The sequence below is a fragment of the Diabrotica undecimpunctata genome, chromosome 1 (genome assembly GCF_040954645.1).
Source record: "Diabrotica undecimpunctata isolate CICGRU chromosome 1, icDiaUnde3, whole genome shotgun sequence".
Classification (NCBI taxonomy): Eukaryota; Metazoa; Arthropoda; class Insecta; order Coleoptera; family Chrysomelidae; genus Diabrotica; species Diabrotica undecimpunctata.
The window spans coordinates 12,013,143-12,039,233 of NC_092803.1; the positions used below are offsets into that span (position 1 = coordinate 12,013,143).

The following is a 26,091-nucleotide window of genomic DNA, read 5'->3' on the forward strand; positions in this document are numbered from 1 at the left end:
TAGTAAGTGCAAGTGATCAAGTGAAGACATAGTAGAAGTTTCTAGTTGAAATAATCTAAAAACAAGTTTGATGAAAACTTACTGGATATTGTATCTAGTCTTATGTTAACTTTGTATAATGTTTGTAATTTTTTTTTTGAAAATTTTAAACTCAAAAATTATTATTATTATATAACAAATAAGGGCAGAGGAGCGAGCTTCTATTATGCTCAAAAGGCAAAAAAAAAATAAAAAAAAAACGGGTGTGGCAGTCCAGTGGGACTGCCGGTAGAAGTTATACTTCTATACACGCGTTCGCCGTTAAAAAATTATATAGGAGTCAATCTGCACAATCATGACATATGTAATGCTATAAGTAAGAGAGAGCAGAAAGAGTAAGAGTGTAATAGGAGTATAGTAAATGAAGGATTGTATCAATATTTTAATGAAAATATATATTTTTATTTTTATATATGTATAAAAGGAGTTAAATGCAAAAAAAATACACATACTCTGCAGTAAAATTCATTGTTTATTTTGTTATTAATATAAAAATTACAATACAATAAAGACACTGCAATATAATTCAATATAATAATACCATATAAATTAAAATGTAATATTCATAAGTATTTAAAACTGTCAATATACATAACTTACTTTACGAAGATACAAATAAAAAACCAACAACTCGGATTATGTTGTAAATTTTCATTTTATTTTAAAATTTATGTTTTTTTGCGTATATTACATATATTTAATAACATTAACGTGAGGTTTTTAAATATTTCAAAAATAAAAAAGGAAATTCATAATTGGGATTCGAACTCACAACCACCAGCCTATGAACCAAACACGTAAAGGATTTGCCAATTAGACATGACACCAACGGATTTCAAAATTGACAGTTCTCGGTAAAACAGTGATTATTTTGAAATACAAAAGCCTAAAATAATTATAAACGTTTAATTTTAAATAATACAAAACATATCACATAAATAATAATATTAATACATAATATATTATATATATACAATATTATATATATATATATATATATATGTATAATATTAAATATATATACAATATTATATATATAATATTAAATATATATACAAAAGGAACATTTTTATTCTCGAGAGAGGAAGAGAGAGAAAATATATCTTCTGTCTCTCTCTTACTCATTATCTTACATATGTAATGGTTTCACAGATTCACTCTCATGCAAATTTCCAACGCCGACCGTGCGTATAGAAGTATAACTTCAAAAATATCCTTATAAAACTAATACCAATTATAAAGGTAAGTACCTATAATAATAATACTACAGAGGTTGGAGATATACGTGTAAAACATTTACGGATCAAAAACAGTTTCGAGTTTGCACGTTTACACACCGACACTCTGTGATCAGACCCATTTAATCACTATTAATTATCACTCCGAGATCGTTGTGGTAGGTTACTGAGTTTAAGGGATGTCCATTAATAAAGTACGGCAGTGATGGGTTATTTTTGTCGATCTGTAAAACAATAACCATTCTGAGTACCATTTGAATATTGCATCAAGATCTTGTTGAAGAACATGTTGGTTAATAGTTAGATTCACATATAATTTCGTGTTATCAGGGTAAATGGAAACCTTACTGGATACAATGGGCGGAAGATCACTAGTGTAGACACAAAAAAGTAGCGGTCCAAGTACTGATCCTTGTGGGACTTCACTCTTGACTGGCTTATCTAGTGAGTGGTCTTCCCCAACACGAACCCTGAAGTATCTGTCCGATAGAAAATCTTAAATCCAAATGTTTAACTTTCCGCGGATACCATAGTGATCCAATTTAGCTAGTAATCGACGTTTTGGAATAAGGTCGAAAGCTTTGGAGAAGTTTAAGTAGGCTACATCGACAGGATTCCGATTGTTTAAAGATAATGACCAATCATTTACACAGTGAAGTAAGTTTGTGATTGTTGAACGACCTTTGATAAAGCCGTACTGTTGGTGAGGGATGACATTTTCTTAAAGAAGAGACTCAGACATAGCTTCCGAAATAATCGATTCCATGACCTTGCCGACAATAGGAACCAGGCTGATTGGACGATAATTATTGCAATCAAGTTTATTTCCTTTCTTGAATATAGGAGTAACCGAAGCCAATTTCTAGGACGACGGGAAGAACCTTGATTAAAAGAAACTTTCATTATGAGAGTTATAGGAATGGCTACAGATTCTGCACATTGTTTAAGGAGAAAGGAGGTGAGTCTGTCTAATCCTGGTGATGAATTATTTCGTAGTTTCCTTAAATGTTGTTTTATTTCATCCGGTGTGAAAGATATATTGTTCAGAGTTTGAGACAAACGTGGGCTCATTATTTGAGGAATGGTATCATTAGGTTCATCTGTAAAAACCGAAGAACTTTTTTACTATTACCACTTGCAATGATAGATTCTTCAAATAATTTGTTTTTAACTTACGGTGGGCGAGAAAATCATCAAGGGAACCAGTCAGTTTATATCTTTGCCAAAGCTTTCGCTTATGTCGAATTAAATGGGTAGCTGAGAGGTTAATCCAAGGTTTTAGTCGATCTCTGTAAAGCTGCCGTTCGGTTGTATGATAAGAAATTATTGTAATAGCAGTATGAAGAAAAGAGTCCTACATTGACGATGGATCAGAGTAATTAAGAAAAATAGATTGCCAGTTTAACTGGGATAAAACTGAATTTACATTAAAGAAATCAGTAGTGGCATACGCTACGAAATTATTTTTGCAAGGCGGTGTTAAACTAAATTGAATGTGAGCAGTAATAAGCGAGTGGTCAGAAACCGCACAGGAGAGAACACTTCAAGTGTAGAATTTAATTGATCGTCATTTGTGAAAAATAAGTCTAAAATTGAAGGATTATTGTTGGCTATAAACCTTGTAGGTTCAATTATCAGTTGTAATAAATTTGAGTTCATGATAAACTTTTTAAACAAATTTTGGGAATTGATAGTATCATTTTTGGAAATAATGGGCCAGCTAATCTCTGGAAAATTAAAATCTCACAAACAATGAGATTTTCAAAGGATGATAATTCCTCAAGTTTGTCAATAAGCATATTGTCCTGAGTAAGTACTGATTGGACAATTACTCATTTAAAGAATTGAAGGACGAAGGACCACCAGCCGAGGCTGGAATAAAAAACAGATTAAACACTACCTTATATTTAATTCTAAGATTAAACAGCAATTTTTGATATCTGTCCAAAAACACTGTGATATGGGATATTTCACTACGCTTTTCACTGAGGCTATTTTCACTATTACATATTATTACGAGTATTAGACTTATTAAGTAGAATTGCTTAGCGAAATGTCGTTTCTATGTTCAAAGCGAACTACTGGCAACACTGCTGGTTTAAATAAATGAACTGTTTATATGAAAATTATAACTGCGGTTTTAGGAAACACTGATTACTATAAATGATTGGCTTGATAATATTTATGAATAATAATGCGATGCGAACTACTTAGTTACAAATATAATATATTAATAAGCGAAGCGAGTATTTTGCGAGCTTGCGATTTCAGCTTACGAAATTTTGCGACCGACTTTGGTAATAGCTTTTTCTCATCTGATTGACAATATTCAAATTATGTAGGCAGGTAGCGGAGGGTACTTGCCCTAAGAAGTACCTTAAATACCTTTCTTTATTCATTTTAAGAATTGCAATAACGACATGGTTGAAAATTTATACAAAATTTTCAACCATGTCGATATTGCAATTCTTAAGTATGTATTCTTTATACAAACAAATTCAAAATACTGATAGCTATAAATATCTCGGTGTAAACATTACAAACAATGGTCGGAATACAAAAGAAATAGTTACTAGAATTGGTCAAGGAAATTCAGCAATACGTCAACTGAATAGTATACTTTGGAATAACCACATCACCCGAAACACAAAAATTAGGATATACAAAAGTATCATAGAAAGAAAGCATTGCTACATATGGTTCAGAGCTTTGGGTAATAAATAAAAATGACGCATCCAAAATAAAAGCAACGGAAATGAATTATTGGAGAAGATGTTGCCAACTCACTAGAAGAGATAGAATAAGCAATACTGAAATCAGAGAGCGTATGGGCATAGACATTGACGTCCTGGAAACTATAGAATGTAAAAGGCTGAAATGGTATGGCCATGTAGAAAGGATGAATGATCAACGATGGCCAAAGAGAATGTTACAGTAGATCCCCACCAACCGCAGGAAAAAGGGAAGACCAAGAAGATCGTGGAGACAAGAAGTAAAAGGTGCAATGGAAGATAGGGGTCTACAAGTAGATGACTGGAACGATCGCAAGCGTTGGAAGCTAGGTTGCCAGAAACGGCGGCAGCTGTAATAAACTCGTTATATATCCTCGTTATATGTCCTATCCAATTATTTAATTAATTAATTCACTAATTTATGCAGAGTCATACAAATCAATTACTATTAAAAATTCTCAGGGTGCCTTCTTAATTTTACTTTAATCAGTTTACTTTATATATCTCTTCTAGTGGGTTCAGTATCTCCTAGTTGCTCATAATCGGGATAGAACAGGAAACGGAACTAACATTAAAACAACATAAATATGCACACAAATTATTAGGTATTTATTTTCAATAAGCAATACGATGAATATTAATAAATAACTTTTGTGGGCAATTATCTTTCCCAACAAACTCCTATACTCTAAATTTAATTTTAATTACAAACTATCTATTGATCTGTTTTATAATAATGTCTACTAAAAATTGACCATATAAAATATAATTTATTCACAAAAAATAACTCTTTGAAACTTGGAATCTTAGTTCGTATGCTTATATTTGATTTTATCTTTAGAATATCTTAAAGTTTTCTTTCATTCAAATTATTTGACTGACCTTTATTTTTTACACCAATGATGTCTCCTCTCGATCAAACCACAGTTCCTTCCTTGATTGATTATGTCCGGCTACCATCAAATCTTTCCCGTTCTCAGCATCGATCCAAACCGCATACCAGCAAACTACTCCTCCGAAAACACAAGCCCAAGCCTCTTTTGACCGGTACTCTTTATTCACAAATTCTCCTTTCTTTCTCAATTATATCTCGTGGACTATGAAGACTCAAAAGAGGTATTAATCTTCTCGATTTTGATCTGCTCTCAGCTTCCACCTTTTTCACTAACAAACGAAAACACTGGTACTCAGATTGACTACACGAAAACACGTCTTCTCTTCTGGTCTGCCGGTAACATAATAAATTTTTCAATCTCCCCAGACAACCTTCTCAACTCTCTCATTCCCCATCATTCCTTTTTAACCAATCATAAGCATTCATCTTTCCCACTTATTTTCGATTTAGAAAATTTCCAACATAATATTTAAAACAAATAAACTACTTTCACTCAAATTACTTTTCAGAAACCATTAACAATTTTGCCTTTTTCAACAGAAATAAGTTTCCAAATTCTTGTTATCTCATATCTAAATCTAATTCTTACTTACTTTCGAAAAATGCCCACCGAAAAATACAATTACAAGTTTATTCTTAAATCTATAATTATACGGGTTCCATTGTCCTTTCACTATTCACTCAGTCTTTCAAGGAAAAACTCGTCCGGGTCCCGTCACGGAACAATGTTTTCTCTCATTCTAACTATTACAAATAAGTACAGGGTTGTATTTTAACTTATATGCCCGCGGTATATTAAAATGATAAAAAAACTCTTTATTCTATTTCTGATTGATAAACTGATCCATAACAATATATATATATATATATATATATATATATATATATATATATATATATATATATATATGTATATATATATATATATATATATATATATATATATATATATATATATATATATGAAAATTTATATCGAGTGAAATGGAATTTCACCAAGTACTGTATCCGGAGATCGGTATATGCAAACTATATTAAATATGAAAGAGTTATTAGTAATAAGTAAGTGGATAATTATTTCTATGCCGGGTACGTCTATTGTTTTATTACTGATGGAAAAAGTATTGGTAATTTCATTTGCTAAATAGATGCATACTCCTCCCCCTCGACGAATACCTCTGTCTCTACGAAAAAATTATCAATGTTTACATTAGCATCGGGGATAGAAGATTTAAGCCACGTTTCTGTTAGGAGCATAATGTGAGGTGTTAAAAGTTAAACAGTACTTATAAATTCATTAAATTTGGACATAAGAGAGTTTAGATTCGTATACATAAGAAACCAATCCGTAAATTTTGGTGTAGAAGAATTATAAACGAAATTTCATTATCTTTGGACAGCCATTCACATATTTAATCGTTGCGTACAAGCGATGTGTATTGGTTTCTTACAGCCATCACACTGGAGCTTTCTGTCGGAGGTAGAAGTTAGCTTTGAACAATTAGCGCAAAAAGATGTTTTAAGCATGATTAACGTTGTGATAGTTTTAGATATGAATTATAATTATTGGATTGACAATAAACAGCAAATTTATCGTTATCACTTACTTGAATGTTTAAAAACACAATCACAATAAATTATTTTTTGATTTTTTAAAAACACATTTAAAATCAAATAAATTTTAATTTGTCACAGTGTAGCAAAAATACGACCGCTTCGATCGAAGTCTGATATTGGTCAAAATATAAAGATATATTTTGTATGTTTCTCTTAGTTGGAATAAATTTTGTGATCTTGAGTATACTCTTTAATATTTGTATTTTCTGTTACTTGCTATTATTGTAAGAACTTTTTCTTTTGGATATTTTATTTTTTTTTTATTTTTGCTTTGTTAGAAAAATTGATTTGTATTATTATATTTTTAGTTTAGTAGGACCTTTGGGCTACATAAGCTCTGTTTTATCTCAATATCATTTTATAATAATAATAATAATATTAAGAATACCATAAATCATTCTTATAAAAAATCGGTTGCCTGTAAAGTCGGTTTTACGGGCGAAGATTTTACGTGACAACGTCTTTTTCTCGGTAGAATATTTATTGATATGAATATTATTAAATTGCACAATAGGAACAAGGAATTGAATGAAAATAAGAATTGCACAAATTTTAACTATAGAAATATATTTTGTTTACTAAAACATTGTACATGTAAACTTAAACTTAACTAATTTCTATTTGAGTGATTTTGTTGAGGATAGGACGATGATAGGAGAAATATGAAATGAAAGGAAGTGTTTCTGCTGTAATGTGTCTTGAACGCCAAGAACGCTCGAGAAAGACAGAGACACAAGCACGGAAGCACGCACCGATTCAACGCGCCTAATTCTCTAGTGCTGCGCGCGCAGCGGACCAATCATGTTTGAGTGGGAGAGAGACGCAAGGCATTCGCCGGTCCGGCGGGCCTCTCTCTCGTTCGGTGACTCACTGTAACAGACGTGAGCGGGCGTTACACTTTTTCATGAATGACTCCGAGCCACAACCTAATTTAAGACGTTGTCACGTCAAAACTTTCGTTTGTTTAAAAGTATCAGAAATATATACCACAGGCGAATTTCAGAAGCCTTATAACATAATAAATAATAAGAGACTACCGTGTATAATAGACATATATTTTTTAATAGTTAATGTTTTGTTACACATTCTTGAAGACTCGTTTAAGTCGTTACTTAATGGTCATCATCAGGTTTTTTTAAATTTGTGTAGTAAGAACATATACCGATTTAATTTACTTGTATTTATTTAAGTAGTCTACTTTATAAAAAAATTTTTAAAACTCTATGAATTATTAATATAGGTATTGGAACTATAGTACACTGAAGATTGCCATAAACTTTTAAGTTTTTTATTTAATCATTGTTGAAAAACGACTATAATTTTTTTATAACTCTACGTTTATAACACCTACGTCCGCATATGTGCTTCTATCCTTTCATCCCACTCTTAGCAATACCATCAATCAATAACCAAATTTCCTCCAAAAACACAACCCATCGGAGGCAACCGCTTACAGAAATCAGTTCCTTTGATCGCAACTCCTTGAAACTTCCATAACCGTAACACTATTTCACATTTTATTACCCATGAGAAAATCAACTCCGAACCGCCTAAAATCAATTGGCCGTTTTCCGAAAATTATTTCATCTTCTCATCAAATATTCCGGGCACGACTTCCACGGAGTATTTGACGGTGCGGTGATGGTGATGGCGATACCTATTCCTTTGCAGGATGTGACGGAAAGTTGGTTAAGAAATTTTGTTAGAATTTGCCGAAAAAATGGCCTTCGGAAATGTCTACCTATATCTAGAAGCCGGACGGAAATTAACATTATTGAGTAAACATATAAATATAAAAAATATATACTTTGTTTATATGACTATACAGTGAGGTGCAAAATTATGGAATCATTTATTTTTTTCGAAAATAGTCAACTTTGAAAACAAATCACGAAGTAGGTAATCAAAAAGCCCCTCAGCGACATCACGATTGCTATTCTCTACATAGGCGTTATATAGTTTGTTACATTGATTGTTTCATCACATAGTTCAAGCTGGATTTAATTAATAAAGCTTTCCAAAAATAAATCTTTGGGACTAAATTCTGGTTATAAAATAAACTATTTTTGACCTTTTTGTTTCTACAGTGGAAGCTGGCTTCCGGATAGAGTTTTTTTATTTAAAAAGAAAAGGAAAAAGGAGTTTACTTAAATTAAACATGTTTTTTTAAACAATTTTAATAACAAAATCCGATTAAGAAACTAAATCGTCATAAAAGTGTTTATTTTACATTGTTTTGATTTATTTCTCCGTAAGATATTTGATGATGCTAGTGATTTGGTGTTAAAGAGAACTTTTGGAGAACTTAAGCAGGTCGAAAACAGAGTATATGTGGTTGGCAGAAAGAGGAATCATTGAGGACATAGAATTTCTTGGAGAAGAATTAGGAAGAGTAGGAGAATTAAATACCTTGGCTTCTACATAACGGACAATGGGACATTAGATTGAGAAATTGCCCACAGGATATATCCAGTGTTTGGACAATATATGAGCCAAAATTGCTTTGTGTTAATTTTGCGTGCCTTATATCTTAACAATAATAGTGACAATAACCAGTGCAGACTTGCCAAGATATCTCCATTGTTAGATTTTTTTAATAATAAAATGGAGAATCTTTATTATCCAGAAAGAAAATGGGCCCTGGACGAATCTAAGATTTTATGGAGAGGAAGACTTAGTTTTCGTCAATTTCTTAAGGGCAAACGACACAGATATGGTGTCAAACTGTATACTTTGGCAGAATTTACCGGGATAATTCAACGCATATTAGTTTATAGTGGAGCTAGTGACCCCGTAGTTGGAGGACGTAAGCATACGGAAAAAGTAGTGCTAAATTTGATGGATTCGAAACTAAATGTTAGCCACACTATATGGATAATTTTTATAATAGTGTTCCATGGTGTAAAAAACTACGTTCGGTTAAAACTTATCTTACAGGAACATTGAGAACAGGAAGAGCGAAAAATCCACACGAAGTTGTTTCTCAAAAATTAAAACAAAATGAACTGGTGAGTGCTTACAATAATAAAGGGATATGTGTGTGTAAATGGAAAGATCAGCGAGATGTTTTAATGATCTCTTCCGAATTTGGTCATGAAATGGTTCCAACAATGTCTAGGAAAGGAATTGATAAAGAAAACCCCGTTTAGTCGCTGAATATAACAAAAACAAAGGTGGCATTGACTTAGGCGACCAGATGTTAAATTATTATAGTTGCGAACACAAAACTATGAGGTCGTACAAAAAAATAGTCATACATATTTTTCAAATTATGCTAATCAACGCATACTATTTCTATAATATTTCTAATACAAATATGTCATTGTACGACTTTGACGTTTAATTTGCCATCCCATTACCCTAAATCAACTAATGGTATTACAAAACGACGACGGTGTAAATACTGCTGGTAAACTAAAAAAGAAAGAAATGACTCATTGTTTTATTGTGCGGAGTGCCTTGAACATCCGGGATTGTGCTTAGAAAATTGTTTTAGACGTTTTCATGAAGACACTGAAAATTAGGTAATTAGTTTGTTTTCTTGATGTTGTTGCCATTTAATAATTATATATGTTAGTTATCTAGGTTCATAATTATATTTTTTCTCAGTCAGATTATTATTATTTTTTAAGTTCAACCGACACATTTTCTGCCCTGTGGCCACCAACGCGGCTCAAGCGGTGAGTTTTTTTTGTGACCAAATTAATTTTTTTTTGTACCCATATGTATTATAAATGACTTTTTAAAGTGTACCTTAAAAATTAATTAGTTTACAGGATTACATCTCAGTGGACCACTGTTTTCCCTTAAAAAAGGGACGGGGCTGAACGTGCTGAAAGCTTACGAGCGGCGAGTTCTGTGATCAAAAAATCGGAAAGGACTGAAAGGAAATATATTATACAAGAGTGTACGGTGGTGAAATGTAGCCGGTAAAGAAGACTAAAGAAATGAAGTTGGAGGTATCTGAAATGAAAATGTTAGGGTAGATGTTAGAATTGCCAGGATCAGAAAAAACTTGATTAGAGAGGTGACTAGTCTCAAAAAAGATTCAAGAACAAAGACTGTAATGATTTGGTCATATCAGACGTAAAAATGCGAACTATGCAGGATGAAGTATAGAGCTGTTAAAAGTCAGTGGAAGGAGAGGTAGAGGAAAACCGAGGAGAAGATGGAAGGAATGTGTGGCAGTGGACTTGGGAAATAAAAGTTTAGGTGAAGAAGATCCGATGGACAGAAAAGGAAAAAGCTGCGGAAGAAAAAGAAGAAGATACTTGCTAGTGCAACTTGCATTTCCTTTTTACTTAATACGAAATAAAGAATGCTGAAGCTGTTTTCTTGTGGCATGCATATTATAGATATTTTATTCTTTGCAGGTTAAAAATATTCAAAATTTTTATTTCAGAATTGTTTGAAAACGATTTCCGGATTTTAATTCTCATTAATATAAAGAATGTTTTGTTAACTTTTGTAATGCAGTGTGTATATGCAATTAAAAAATCGAAATTGATCAGGGCAGCAGGAAATTGTTCGTTGCATCGTTGTTAGTGACACGATAGGCATTATAGTCTGTCGTCGTCGCAACGAGCGGGAGGCGTATGCGACCCTACGATGCCGGGCGGGGAACGATATAATCAAGTTGGCGTATGCATAGCGGTGTCCACGTCGAGCGGCCATCATCTAGTCATACCTCCTGCAATAAACAGTGGAATGTCGAATGAATATAATTTCGAGGAAGGGCTCCGTTTACAAGGTGGACGAATATGCGGAATGGATGATGGTTTGCGATTATTATAAGCAAGCAATCATAAGAGATTCATGATAGAACCACAAATTATAGGAACGAACAGTAAAAAATCTGTTGCTCCCTCAATTAGAAAATGTGTTGTGTTTTATTACAATAAGAAATGGACGGATAGAGAACAGCTAGATAGTAATAATGATACATCAGCCCATCATCTGACACTATATTGTATATTGTAGAAAAGAGGATAGTTTGGCATTGTAGAACTTTACACGCTGTAACTTGACAGATCTCTTGTATACCCTTCATGTTATACCCTTCATGGTTCTTAGGGGAGATATATGAGAACGATATTATATGTAAAATACTAACGATAAATGGTGAACGAATGGCGCATAATCATGAAATGATAATCGCTGTAGCGATCAGGTGTGAATGATGATAATTAAATCGCTTACTCGACATCGATTGTAATAAAAAGGAAAAGGAGAGATGAGTAATAACTAATAAGTGTGATAGGAGTGAAGATAATAAAAAATAAACTTGACTGAACGAGGCGTACTTGAACAACAAAGAAAAAATATAAATAACTCTCAAAAAAAATAACTACGATAAAGAATTGGAAATAAAAAAGTTGAAAAGGAGAAAAATCTAAATTGATTGAATTCAACTTACCTTAGTACAAAAGTGTATACAAAAAAAGTTACAGCCCTTTGAAATTACAAAATAAATAAGATAATACAAAAGTTTTTTTGTATTATCTCCTAAATTACTTGACATTTTGTAATAAAAATAAACACGTTACTTTCGTGTTCTGAAAGCATTTTTCATTAAAAAGAAAACAACGAAATCTAATTACACAGAAAAATTTTAAGGGGGGTGTGCAGCCCTAAATCCCCCCAAACTTTTGAGTATGTTCAAATCAAATGAATTTTATCACTTTTTCGAAAAACTAGTTTTTTCCTAGTAGGCCATAAAATTACAATTAGTTTCTACGGATACAATAATTATTATATTTCACAGGAATGAAACAGTTCCATCAATAATAGTCCATAATTTTGATATTACAATGGCCTACATATTTCAGGAAATGGCAGATATGCATTTAACTTTGGGTAAGTTGGATCAGATTAAATTATGATTTCAATACACTATCGGGAATATCGTAGGTGAATGTCAAGAAAATAGTGCAGCAGCCGCAAGGCGTTATGCAGTAAAATACCCCAAGAGAAATACACCCGATAGACGATTGTTTCTGACCATTGATCGTCGTTTACGGGAAACGGGTACATTCCAACCGCAAGTTGCTGGCAATAGTGGTCGTCCAATAATGGATGCAACTATTTAAAACATTTTAGAAATCATTGAAGAAGTCCCTGGAACAAGTACAAGGGTAATAGCTGCTCAACTAAATGTTCCTCACGTAAGTGTTTGGAGGCGTTTAAGGGATCATCTGCTTAAACCCTATCACTTTACAACGGTTCAAGAGTTATAGGTTTAAGATTATCCTAAAAGGATTGGATTTTGCGATTGGTTGTTAATGGAAAATACTCGAAATGTTAATTTTATTAGAAATATTTTGTTTAGCGACGAGGCTACCTTCAGTAGAAATGGAATAACGAACCATCATCACGAGCACATTTGGGCCGACGAAAATCCTCACGCCACAAAAAAAAACGACTCATCACCAAAGGACTTTCAAAGTTAATGTTTGGGCAGGAATTCTAGATAATAAATCTAATAGGCCCAATATTTCTTCTCAACAATTTAAATGGTGATAATTATTCGCAGTTCTTGGCAAACGATTTACAAGAGTATTTGAAAGAAGTGAATATTGCAATAAGGCAAAATATGTGGTTTCTACAAGGTGGCGCTCCACCGCATTACAGTAATGAAGTCCGGGAATACCTTTGCAGGCAGTATCCTGGTCGGTGGATTGGAAGGGGTTGTGGCGCACCTATTTCTTGGCCACCCAGAAGTCCAGGTTTTAACCCCATGAACTTTTGCTTTTGGGAGTTTATGAAAGAGAAAGTGTATTCTGTAACAATAGAGGACGAACAACAATTAAGGGTTAGAATAATTGAAGGTGCAAATCAATTTCGTCAGAAAAAATATGATTTTTTAGCGCATTCGGTTTTCCTTATTAAAACGATACCGAATGTGTATTGGAGAAAATGGGGGTAATTTTGAACATTTATTGTAATATCATATTTATAGAGGTTATACACATTTTTTGTACTTGTTAATTCATTTATTTAGATGCACGTAATAAATACTGTTTTTTGAAAAAAGTGATAACAGGCAAAACATTTTAAAAAATAATGTGTTAAACTAATGATGCCACAAAATTCATTTGATTTGAACGTACACAAAAGTTTGGAGGGATATAGGGCTGCACACCCCGCTTAAAATTTTTCTGTGCGCTTAGATTTTGTTGTTTCTTTTTAATGAAAAATGCTTTCAGAACACGAAAGTAACGTGTTCATTTTTATTACAAAATGTCAAGTAGTTTAGGAGATAATGCAAAAAAACAATTTTTATTTTGTAACTTCAAAGGGCTTTTGTAACTTTTTTTGTGTACACTTTTGTACTAAGGTAAGTTGAATTCAACCAATTTATTTTTGTCCCCGAATTGCGTGATTTAATTTATGACATACCTTTTTGAAACACCCAGTATATCGAAAATAACTTGGATTATTATAATCGCATTATTAAAATTAGCAAATATAACACATTACAACTAACTTTAAATACTACCTATAATCGCGTAGCAGTTATTTTAAATTTGTTTAGCGTTGAAAGTTATTGCTTTTTCTATAAGTTATTTTATAGAAAATATGTTATCAGTACATGAGCGTCCGGTACGAAACCCACTCTGTAGTAAAAAATTATAGATGTTGGGTGTGTGATATACGCCAATATGACAGAAATATGGTGGAAATGAAACAAGAATTAGAAATACACACAAAACACAAAATGTGTGAGACTTAATGCAGTTTGGCTAGAAGGCTATGTCGGATAATGAACAATTCATACTCAAGGAAGGATTCACCCAAATTACATGCCTGTAAAAGACAGTTAACTAGAAATAAATGTAACACAATGATAGAAACAGGGATAACTGAACGAGAAGAAGAGTCCTGAAATAAGGAACTTGCTAAAAAGTGATCGCCACCTTGTTGAAGGCAAAGTCTTGATCTTTTTATAATTTTTTTCAGTTCGAGCTCTCGCAATTCACATAATTTTAGAATTCAAATTCAAAATTTTATCCTATTTTCAAGTGCAGAATTCATTTTTAAAAAAACTAATATATAGGGCGATTTTTTTGGGTCGGACTATTTTTCCAATATTTTTTATTCTGGTCCTGGATTTCTTATAATTATAAATAAAATAATCAATTGGACACCTTAAAGAATATTCGCGTGCCAAATATAAAGAAACTATACAGTGTGGTTAAAAAGTTATAAACAAAATAAGAAGTTGGCAAAATGGATAAAACACCCAGTATCTTTATTATTGATGAAGTAAGACCCATTAGGTATGGGATTTTTAAGATCGCTAAGTGTCCTGTTTTTACAGTTAACGTATGTGACTTTACCCAACAAACCCCCTATATACTAAAAGAGTGTGAATAATATGTGCTTTTCCAAAGTCTGATTGTGTGTTTGGTGCCATTTCTAGAGTTTATGATATTTATTCGTCTGTTTCTCTGTCCATTCCAACACTATCTGCCATATTCATATTAGGTACGTTATGTTGATTATTGTCCTTCTTGCTTGATATCACACAGTTTCATTTGTATCAACTACGTTTTAACGAACCATTGTTATAAGTTAAATAAAAAGTATTTTGACACGAATGGCGCGGCTTCGTTTTTATTGCTAAAATAAATACAATAATTGCGTCGACTCTTAATCCAGCTCACTTTTCACTATTAGCAACCATTCGTTTTTATTACCGGTTCAAATCCCGACTGCAATTTTTTATTCCATAAAAATTGTATGTAACCGAAGTTAACGGCTAAATAATGCGCAAAATACCGCATCAATATTGAACTTAGTGGGTGGTTTCGGCTAAAATTATATATATGTAATTTATATTTATGGATCGTCATATTATACGATCGGTCATATAACTTTTTGTGTCCATTTGTTCATGTATTTATGGGAAATGTATAAATTTTATGCAGGTATTTAAAGGGTATTGCGATTTATGAATGCACCCATTTTATATATTTCAAATATATATCCTTGTTACAAATTTAATTGATTTATAGAGTAAATGTACTAATATTATTGTTTACTCTTTGATATCAAATCTTAGTAAAAAATTTTTCAATATTATTGAAGAACACCTACAATTTAATCAGCTTGTCCTAAGGTATGCAAAGAAGAAAGATTAAGAATATCTGAGCAACAGAGACACAAAACGGAAAGTTCTGTGAATGTATTATGTGTTTAATCATAAAATTTTAAATGCATTTTGAGTTTGAAGAGATTAAGTTTACATAAAAATCAAGGACAAAGCATAGATACGTCTGATGACCCGCATCACTTCAAAATTAGTGTCATGACGGGGACTACATATTTAGGTACTTCTCGAATTATATGAAGTTTATGTCTTCATGATAGTCCACAGTTTTCTTCGATATAAAAACATTTTGCACAAAACCAGTATCGCTGCCAATATGAGCGACAGTTAGACGCTGGCCCTTTCCTGACCGCGCTCGCAATCTTGTCAATAAACCTTCAACAAAGGCTTGTTGTACATTTCTTACTGTTGTATCTTGCCAAACTTTGGCGACTGTGTGTCCGGCGTTAACTAAAGTCTTGTCTAGGTAATAAATTTTTCGTTTTGCCGAACGATATTTCCGAATTGAGAGTAGATAATTACGTCGCCAACTAACTTAATGTCAAAAAAAGATGACAAACTTATGATAAACATCCAAGGGACAGAGATAGAATACGTAGATAAATATACATATCTGGGTCAAGATGTCAAGGTAAGCAAAGAAAATCAGAATACCTAAATAAGCAGACGTGTAAAAATGAGACGGGCAGCAAAAATATACCTCAAAGACTACGAACCAAAGTGTTTAATTCCTGTATCCTATTTGTACTTACATATGGAGCTCAAACCTGGACATTCACTAAAATAAGCATGGAGAAGATCAGAAAAACTCAGAGAGCTATGGAACGACAGATGCTGGGTATCTACTCAAAGACCATTAAACCAATGAAGACATTCGTATTAGAATAACAGTAAAAGATTCTGTCGAACAGGCAGCTACTCTGAAATTGAAATGGGCTGGAAATAATGAACATCTTAAGGATGGCCGATGGAATAAAGAAATCGGGAATTGGCTGCCATATAAAGCCAAAAGACCATGAGGAAGACCGCAAATGCGCTGGACCGACGATATTAAAAGAACTGTAGGACCAATGTGGAAATGTCTTACAAACAACAGAGATGAATGGCGAGAATTAGGAGAGGCCTATATTCGGTAATCCGAATAGAGAGAAGAGCTTAAAAAAATCACGTCGCCATGTAATAATTTCCTTCTTTTCTGTTAACATGGAATTTCGACGTCCTTTTGTATATCTAAAGTTAAGATCTTGTAATGCTTTTCATAATAATTCACGTAGATTTGAGATTTGAAGCCCTATTTTTAAAGAACAATGAATGTACAGTTTTGCGGAGGATTTTTTTGGGCTTCATTCAACTTAACAGGTTTTCGTCAGCGCTGATTTGCAGCTGGAGGTTTAAAACAATTTGTTAGTTTTTTCTCACACACAATACGTTTAACTGTTGAACAGTGGCACAGCAAAAGAACAGCGACTTACAGCTAAAGGTAGTGTTTTTTAGTCGATCATATACCTTCCAGGTAATTTGTTTGTTGTCTTGTGAGACGGGTCTATGTCGTGAACTTATACTGAAAATACACGGGAAATCGTGTTATTTTAACCTATTATTTTGTCTTACTTTAAAATAAAAATAAAAAACTAATTAACAAGATAAGTATGAAAACTATTAAGACAAAGCAATCAAACAAAAAGTTAAGTCTATACTATACCAACAACCATAAGCACTGATTGCCAAAACTGCTCGCATGTTTTAAATAACATTTTTGCCGATTAATTGATCATTTACCGGTTATGCAATTCCCACTAAGATATTATCCACACTATTTAATTTTCAATAATCAACAAAAATGTAATACAATGACAAGTATGAATTTTATGGTAGTACTATCTTCGCCTTCGCAGCACATATTTACTTGTCGATAATAGTTTTTAGATAACATGAATCATTTTTCAATGATATGTGTGAATTTAAGAAATTTATTTTTTATGAAAGCTTTAATCGTAGGAAGTCACGTACCTATATTCTCATAATAGTAAGGTAGGATCGAGTAATTACGAAATTCACAGAACGATAAAGGCATTAACAGAGACATTATGTTAGAATTAATTTATAATAAAATAATTCAATTCTAAAAAATAATGATTTAACCATGAAGCTGGAATTGTATGGGCTTAAGAAAGCGCAGTTGCCAAAATTACCTCAATGTATATTACCTATGTCCAGCTGAAAGATTTACGTACGGTATACACTAGCTGGTGTTTCAGTGATGTGATATAAATCTTTACATCAGCGCTTCATACTAACAATATGTTGTATGTAGCGCTAATGATGACAAAATAGCCATAAACGATAGCGTACCTATGTAAACTTTATTTAGACCAAAATGTACAAAATTATTTAATATATTTAAGTAAAGTAATAACCAGGCAAATGAAAACAAAGATTTTGATCATTAATTATGTCGCCCCAATTTTGGACTTTTAAGTAATTGAATCGGTTGTTTCAATAACAACACAAATTAGTTTTTACGGAAATTGAGATTTTGTCGGAGATGACATTTTTGTACCTAAACAAATCATTCAATATAGCAAATACTGGAATGGGACCTCCGCTTTCAAATAGCTGCGCATTCAAATAGACGTTCTATGTTGATACCAGACAAGCCACTACTTGTGTGGTTTCTGCACAAAGTTGACGTGTGTCAGTTTAGTACAAGTTTGAAATGAGGTTATATTTTGTTTTAACTTTGCAACAAGAAGATTTGTAGTTGATGAAAATGAAGCTACGAAAACAAAGCCTAAAAAAGGCGTTAAGAAATAGCATAAATAAACCTCAAGGATAACATTGTTCCTAAACGTAGACAAGGCGATGATTGCAATTGTTAGATGTTATCTATTTTTCAATTAAAATAATAGAAGTTACTTATGTATGTAGTCGATTTTCGGTACAATTGTCATTTTCTCCAGGACTACGTTTACCTCAGATTTTTTTTTGTATGATAAGATGCCAAGGTTTATATTTTTTAGGGTGCCTCATAATGTGACCAATTATGTTGTTTAGTTTAGCTGTCTAAGAAACTTCATTTGTGACACCGTAGACCCAGCTTATCTTAATTAGTTGTCTGTATACGCTTATCTCAAAGGCTCTTAAGCGGTGAAGCTAGGCTTTACTGAGAGCCTACGCTTCAATCTTTGCAGGTACGATCAATACTAAGATGGCAGCTGCAAAGAACTAATTTTTTCTCATATTTACGAATGTGGCTTGAGCCATTCTATTCGGATTTTAATTTCTATGGTTGGATAACAGCTCTCATGTTTAAGAGTAAAGGTGAGTCTTGGATCATTCGTCTTTTGATATTTACTTCATTCGATAGTTCTTGTTCAACTTTTATGATTATGATTGCTTAAGTAATTAAATCCATTTGCACAGGTTTCCAGTACTAAGTAACATTCCCCTACAACATTTTAACTGACTAATATTTTATTGACATTAACAAAAATTTACTTTCCCAACAACAAAATTGAATTTAAAAGTATGGCCTGCATAACTGCTAATTTTCTGGATTTAACCTACCTGGTTCACACTAAATCTTATTAGAATTTGACAGTTAATGTGAATATTACACAAGTGAACTAAACGATCATACGAAGGCAAGTTTCTAAAATTTTCTTCTTGAAACGTATGTGTCGAAATCTTCATATTTGTTGTGTTTTATTACAATTCAAAATATATGAAAAATCCTAATAAATATAAAAATAAAATATGTGTTCTTATTTTTTATTGCATGTGGTTTAAGTACAAATATTGCATATCCTCGGGACAACATATCAAATATAATTATCCTGAATGCTAATCCAGACTGAATGATAATCCTGCAGTTTCGCTGCATTGGTTAAATTTAAATCAACTCTGTGAAGTCTTGTTGCCGCGACTTACAGTTCGGGATATTATTTTAGACTAGTTAATGTTATTTCTCTTTGTGGATGTTGGCGAAGCGAATGGTTGGTTTCATCCGATATTAATTTCAGTTTGCTGTTTCAAATCGCTGCTTTGAATCTGTAAAATTAAGCAACTTAAACTGATAATTAAATAATATTCGTTTAATGTAAAATGGTACCACCACAATTTTTTACAGAATTTGTAGCTGTGAAGAAAGTTTTGGATTAATGACTAATTAACGGCCTTTAAAATCTTCCATTGATCTGGAGCAGAAATGACCAAATAGATATATAGTTTCCATCATTATCGCTGACGTTACAGTAAAGTAGAACTAAAGCAAGTAAATAATGTGACGTCTCATTTTCAAACTCTTTTGAACCTCTCCTCATCATTCTTCGGCACCCATAGGCACCTTCTTGTCTTGTGTCAAGACAAGAAATTAATTAGATCTTTTTAATTATTTACTAGTTTTCTTTTAAATTCTTTTATCTGTTCAAACATTCTCAACATTCAAACTGTAATGCGGTTCTTTAGAAAGTCTTTATATAAGGTTGACAAAAATTCTCTATCGGAATAGGAAATGTTCTATTTTATATATATACATATATATATATATATATATATATATATATATATATATATATATATATATATATATATATATATATATCAATCGGTTTTAAAACGTCTTGCGACGTTGTCTGATGCCTAATTTCCATGACACTCTATCATCCTATTGGCCCTCTCTAAGATCTCTTGCGCTCATCGCCTTCGTTACTCCTTCTCTCCAAGATTTCTTGAGTCTTCTTCTCTTTCTGCGGTTTGGTGGTATCCATTGCATAATTATTTTTGGGAGTCTTGAGTTGTCCATCCTCTGGACGTGTCCGTACCATATCAGCTGTTTTCTTTCTATGTCTGTTGTTAGTGAGCCGTCAACCCCCATTCACTGTCTTATCTCATCATTACGTATTCTCTCTCTGCGTGACACTCCTATTGATCTTCTAAAAGTGTCCATTTCTACTGCCTCCAGTTTTTTTCTGTTGTTTTCGGTTATTCGGCAAGTTTCCACTCCGTACAATAGACTGCTTTTAATAAGAGATTTGTAGATATTTTGTTTTCTTCTTTTTCCTATTTCATAACTCCACAGTACGCTGTTTAGACAACCTATTGTTTTTCTGGATTGTGTTATTCTTGACAGGGCATGATGATTTCGTTATTTTCTAATGTGATGTTCGATAGTTCGGTACCTATTGGTAGGTATTTTGTTTTTCCTGTATTAATTTCTAGTCCCCTCTTTCTATATGCTTCTTGTAATTTCCTTGCCATGTACTCTAGATCATCTTTATCGTTTGCTGTAACAACCCGGTCATCAGCATCTGCAATGTATACAAGCAAATCTCTCCAAGGTCTACGCCCATGCCTCTGCATTTTCGTTTCTACTTTTTCAATGCTTTTGCAACATATATTTTAAACAAGGTCGGTGATACACAACACCCCTGACGTAGACCTTTATTAACCAGGAAGCTTTGCGATAGTCTGTTTCCATTTTTTATTTGTGATGTTGACCCTTCATACAAATGTCTTAAGGCTTTTATTAAGGTGAAACTAATATTCGTCTGTCGTAACACGTTACAGAGTTTGTTTACAGGAACTGTATCGTACGCCTTCTGCAAGTCAATAAACATGAGGTGGGTTTCTTGATTTGTGCTTAATTTTTTTTTCTATTAGTTGTTTGAGGCAGAAGATATTATCAGTACAGCTTCTTCCTGTTCGAAAACCGGATTGTTCTTCTTCCTCTTGGTCTTTTTATTCCTTCTCAATGCGGTCTCTAATTATTCGTCCATACAAACGGCTGAATGTACTAGTGACTGATATCCCTCTATAGTTTTAACATTTAAGCTTATCTCCTTTCTTATGGATCGACGAAATATAAGCAATTTTCCACTCGTCGGGTACGGGAGAACCATTTATAAATTGATTTATGCACCAAGTGACGGTTTAAAACAATTTTTGTGATCCACATCTAAATATGAAAGATAGTTTCCACAAGAATAGTGTCAGTAATAGTTTTGTGACTACTTGATGATTAGGTTTGTCTGTAGAGTAGGAAGGGCGAGTCAAGTCCCACAGCACTAAGGCCACAATTGACCAATTGTGCATCCTCCTAGGACATCCTTTCTGGGAAGATGTACAAATCACCAGGGCACATCTCCCTTATGAGGCGGATATAGGCCAGGTCTCGCCAAACGCGTACTTCCAAATTGACGACAACTCCCGACATTCACATAGGACATGCTCTACAGTTTCGTCCTCTCGTTCGCACTACTAGCATATAGATGTGTCTACTAGCTCCAGTCTTTGCAGCTGTTTGCTAAGTTGACAATGACCAGTTAAAAAAACAATTGCAAAGCGTAGGTCTTTCGTGGTCATTCCCACGTACTTCTTTGATGCTGACTTTTCAAGGTTCCTTAGTTTTTCCGTGGCAAGTCTATATCTTTGTCCTTCTTACCATCTTTTCACGATTTGCGTGTGGAAGTGACATTTGACAATTTCCGCTATTGTAGTAGTTGACCAACCAAAAGGATCCCCAGGTCCTAAGAGCCTTAGACCTGCCGCCATTCTAGCTAGTAGCTCAGCAATACGGTTACCTGTATTCCGGCATCATTCATCAAAGAATAGCTTTAAGTCTCAGAATATTTATATGGACTATCACTGAAATATATAAGTATTGCCGGGTAGACCTGTAATAGCCTTTAAACAAGCTATTCCCTTACTATTTAGGTCTATATATTAAACAAATTTTTTCAAGAACTATACAATGTGCATGTTTATTAATTACTACCAGATTAGCATTTTTTATCATTCAGCGTGGTGTTTAACATTAAGAAATACATTGCAAGTTATGGTTCTATATGCATATAAGGATCAAGAAGAGTCGGCATCTTCTGTTAGGCCAAATAGTTATCGAATTACCATCTTAACCTTATGGCTGACGTCAAGTATCATTCCAAGCAATACAAATTACTGTATTGTAGTCTCACAACCCCATTCCGTGTTACGCTTCCGCCATTTTTCGCTAGCCATAACATTAAATTAGGGCCCCAAATGAATCGCTATCAAATTTTTCAATTAAAACGATGCAACACAGCGATCGCTTTAATTATTTCACTTTATTATTTCGCAAACGGCTCCATACCGTTTACATAAACTTTAATAACTATTCCGCTCACAAATGCTGCACCCGATTTAATGGAAATTTGCAGTGGCTTGTACCTACTGCTTGCTGTTTTTAAATCCACTTTTAAATTTTCAAATAACTTCCGATGTTTATTTAACATATGTGGAGAGACCGATGCGGGCAGTCCATGTTTGTTTTCGTTTTTGTTTCGTAAAAAGTCGACATTAAATAGAAAAAGCGGGATTCGCGATGGTTTTTGCTGTAATTAAAAAAATGCTACATATATTCATGTTATAAGTATCGGATTAAATGAGCAAAAACCTTACCTTAGTGTAGTAAACTGACTATCTTCAGACACTGTTTACTTATTGGTGGAATTTTTAAAGAAAATCTCTAGTATCAGGCATAGTTTTGAAGACGAGGCTCTATCAATGAAAATTCCACAGCGACCGATCAATGGAAGTGATAAATTGTATTAATCTCATGAGAATCTGACTTTATTTTTGGCAAAATGCAAAAACTACATACGAAAGCTGGACTCTTGACCTTTAAAATCCATTTTAATTTTTGCCGATTATTGTTTCAGGTTTCAATGACAGTGGCACATATTCTCAGAGAATTTTCTAGCGTGAAGTTGAAACCACAAAGAAAGAATACATAATGTTAAAAGTTCCGAAAAATTCTGAGCCTCAATAATAGAACTGGCCGCATCAGCGCCAACTAAAGGCTATAGCGGGATAAGATGGTCAAAAGTGCCCCTGCACCGATCAGCACCGCGACTTGTTTTTTCAATAAAGCATATAAAAACATGACTTCATACAAATTTTTAGCTTCCCAGGGCCCATAGAACGTCTTAAATCTAAAAAAGAAGCTTTTTTCGACTTTAATTTTTTCTCGACGCCATTTTGCTTTAAAAAATCTGAAAAAATTTATGTAGATGTATCTTTCGAATACAAAATAGCCTGATTTTTTTTAAATTTTTATATTGAAAATTGAGCTCAGGAAAAATTATTGAAATTTTCAATAATTTTTTAGGTTATGTTAATAACTTTTGGCTAACTTTTAAATAGCTCAGTTATTCCACAAACTACTTGGTTTAAGAATTTTAAATCTCCACGTAAATATATAACTACCATAAATAGACTACGCTTTGGACATGCGTGTTATCCAAGACATTTATATAAAATAAATGTGATTGAAGATGATAATAATTGCAAACATTGCGGAAAACTAGGTGATCTTGATCACATCTTTTTTGAATGTCCTAAGTTTTAACAGCATTCAAACTCTCTCTACAAAAAAATAATTGAATTTAATATGTATGCACCATTCAATATCCAGTCGCTACTGGCTACAGGCTCACAACAAATATATAATATCATTACAGATTTCATGTCAGACACATGCACAGTTCTATAGAATTTGTACGCGAGAATGGAATTTTTCATGATCGTGTGGAAATTTAGATTTGTATCCTTTGTTTACCCTAAATGTTATAACACCTTATCCGTGGTCCAGTTTTGTTTGTCTACTAAGAATGTCTTGATGGGCCCCTAGACGAGAAGCAAGTGACCCTGTAAGTTTCCTTGTCGTATATTCTTCTATTAATTATCCGTTAGTTTTCTATTAGGGATAGAGTTGTGTATTTGTCTGATTGGAGAATCTATTGCAACTGGCTGAATGACTAATAAAAAAAAACTTTTAAATAGTAGTTTTTTATGTATTTTTTTTTCATTCTTTTAAATGGCCAAGGCAGAATTTTCAATTTCTCAGCGGAAAGCATCGAAAAATCAAAAAAACCGTTTTTTTATTCATTTATTTGCACATAACCTCAAAATTCAGTTGGTAATTCAACATTTTTTCTTCCACATTATCAAAATTCATTGTAAAAGTCCCCATTTAACTCTTTCATAAAGATAAAATTCGAAAATACCACGTTTTTTTATCCTTTTCGCACTTTTTTTTACCTTACCTCAAAATCAAATAGTTAGATGTATGCTTTTCTATCTATTTTCTTGCTATGAATCATCATTGTAAAAATAATTATTTTTAACTTACAAATTCTCAAATTGCGAAAAAATGGTGATTTTCTAATATGTTCTCACTTTATTTGCTCATAACCTTAAAATCTAGTAGCTAAATAATCGAATTTACGCGTATTTTTGATCGCACCATTCAATTATATTAAACCACTTGTCTTTTTTTTTTCTTAAATGGTCAAAACTTGAAAAAAAAATGATAGAGCACGCCTATGGGATATATCATCCCTTTGTCATAAAATCCGTTGCGAGTTAATATCGAAAATCTCGAGTCGTATTGAAATTGTTGTTGGAAAAAAAGTAGTTGGTCAAATTGTCAAGATCAAATCTCTAACGACTTGATTATACTAAAATCATGGGCAGCGGAATATTTTACATAGAGTCGATAGCGATTGCTAACACTTGGGGTTCTTTTGCTTTTGTTTCTTTATCATTTTCTCCTTTTAATCCGTTTTAGAATTTTTTTCGACGACTGAGAAACGACTGATGGCGTGATTGTTAACGGTGAAGTAATAAATAGTCTAAGATATGCAGACGATACTGTCCTTGTTTGGGATACTGCTGAAGGATTACAAAGACTGATAGATCAAATAGTTAACATCGGTAGAAAATATGGAATGAAACTTAATAATAAGAAGACGTAAATTATCATCATAAGCAAAAACCAAGATACAGATGCAAAGTTTATGGCAGACAATGAGGTATTGGATAGAACAGAAAAAATAACATACCTAGGATGCAACATCACAGACAGCTGGGATCACTCATACGAGATTAAATGTAGCATCGAAAAAGCAAGGAGTGCCTTCCAACAGATGAAAAAAGTTATCTGCAATTTAACCTTGAACTTAAATCTACGACTCAAAATCCTTAATTGTTATATGTTTTCTGTTCTTATGTATGGAGCAGAGGCATGGACACTCACTGATGCGTCTTGCAGACGCATTAGAGACGCAAGATAATTAAATAATTACCGAATACTTTTCCAAACATTCTCCCCCACTAAAAACAAATGTTTTTAAAAACAACTAGAATTATAAGGATAAGTAACGAACGCTAACCTATTAATATAATAATAATAGAAAGGAAGGACGAAGATAGTTATTAACAAATAGGCAGTGGGCAGATCTTGTCCACCGGACGTTGTAGGATGCCATCTAAAGCTGTCCTCAAACTAACAACTCAGTGACAATGCAACTCAGCGATTCTGGCCAATTGCCAGTGAAGAGAAGGCTGTTGTTCATTTTTTATGAGGATTAGAGAATCTTTTCTGAGAGATGGGATAGGACTATACCATTTGGATCGCTC

At 33.0% G+C, this 26,091-nt stretch overlaps 1 protein-coding gene across 1 annotated transcript in view; it reads left to right on the plus strand.

The window, feature by feature from the left end:
• LOC140441466 (uncharacterized) overlaps positions 1 to 23,405 on the plus strand; it is a 232,316-nt gene extending 208,911 nt beyond the window's left edge. The window contains exon 5 of the mRNA XM_072532609.1: positions 23,331 to 23,405. Coding sequence (XP_072388710.1) covers positions 23,331 to 23,405 — 75 coding nt within the window. The remainder of the gene's footprint in view (positions 1 to 23,330) is intronic.
• Positions 23,406 to 26,091: the final 2,686 nt, after the last annotated feature.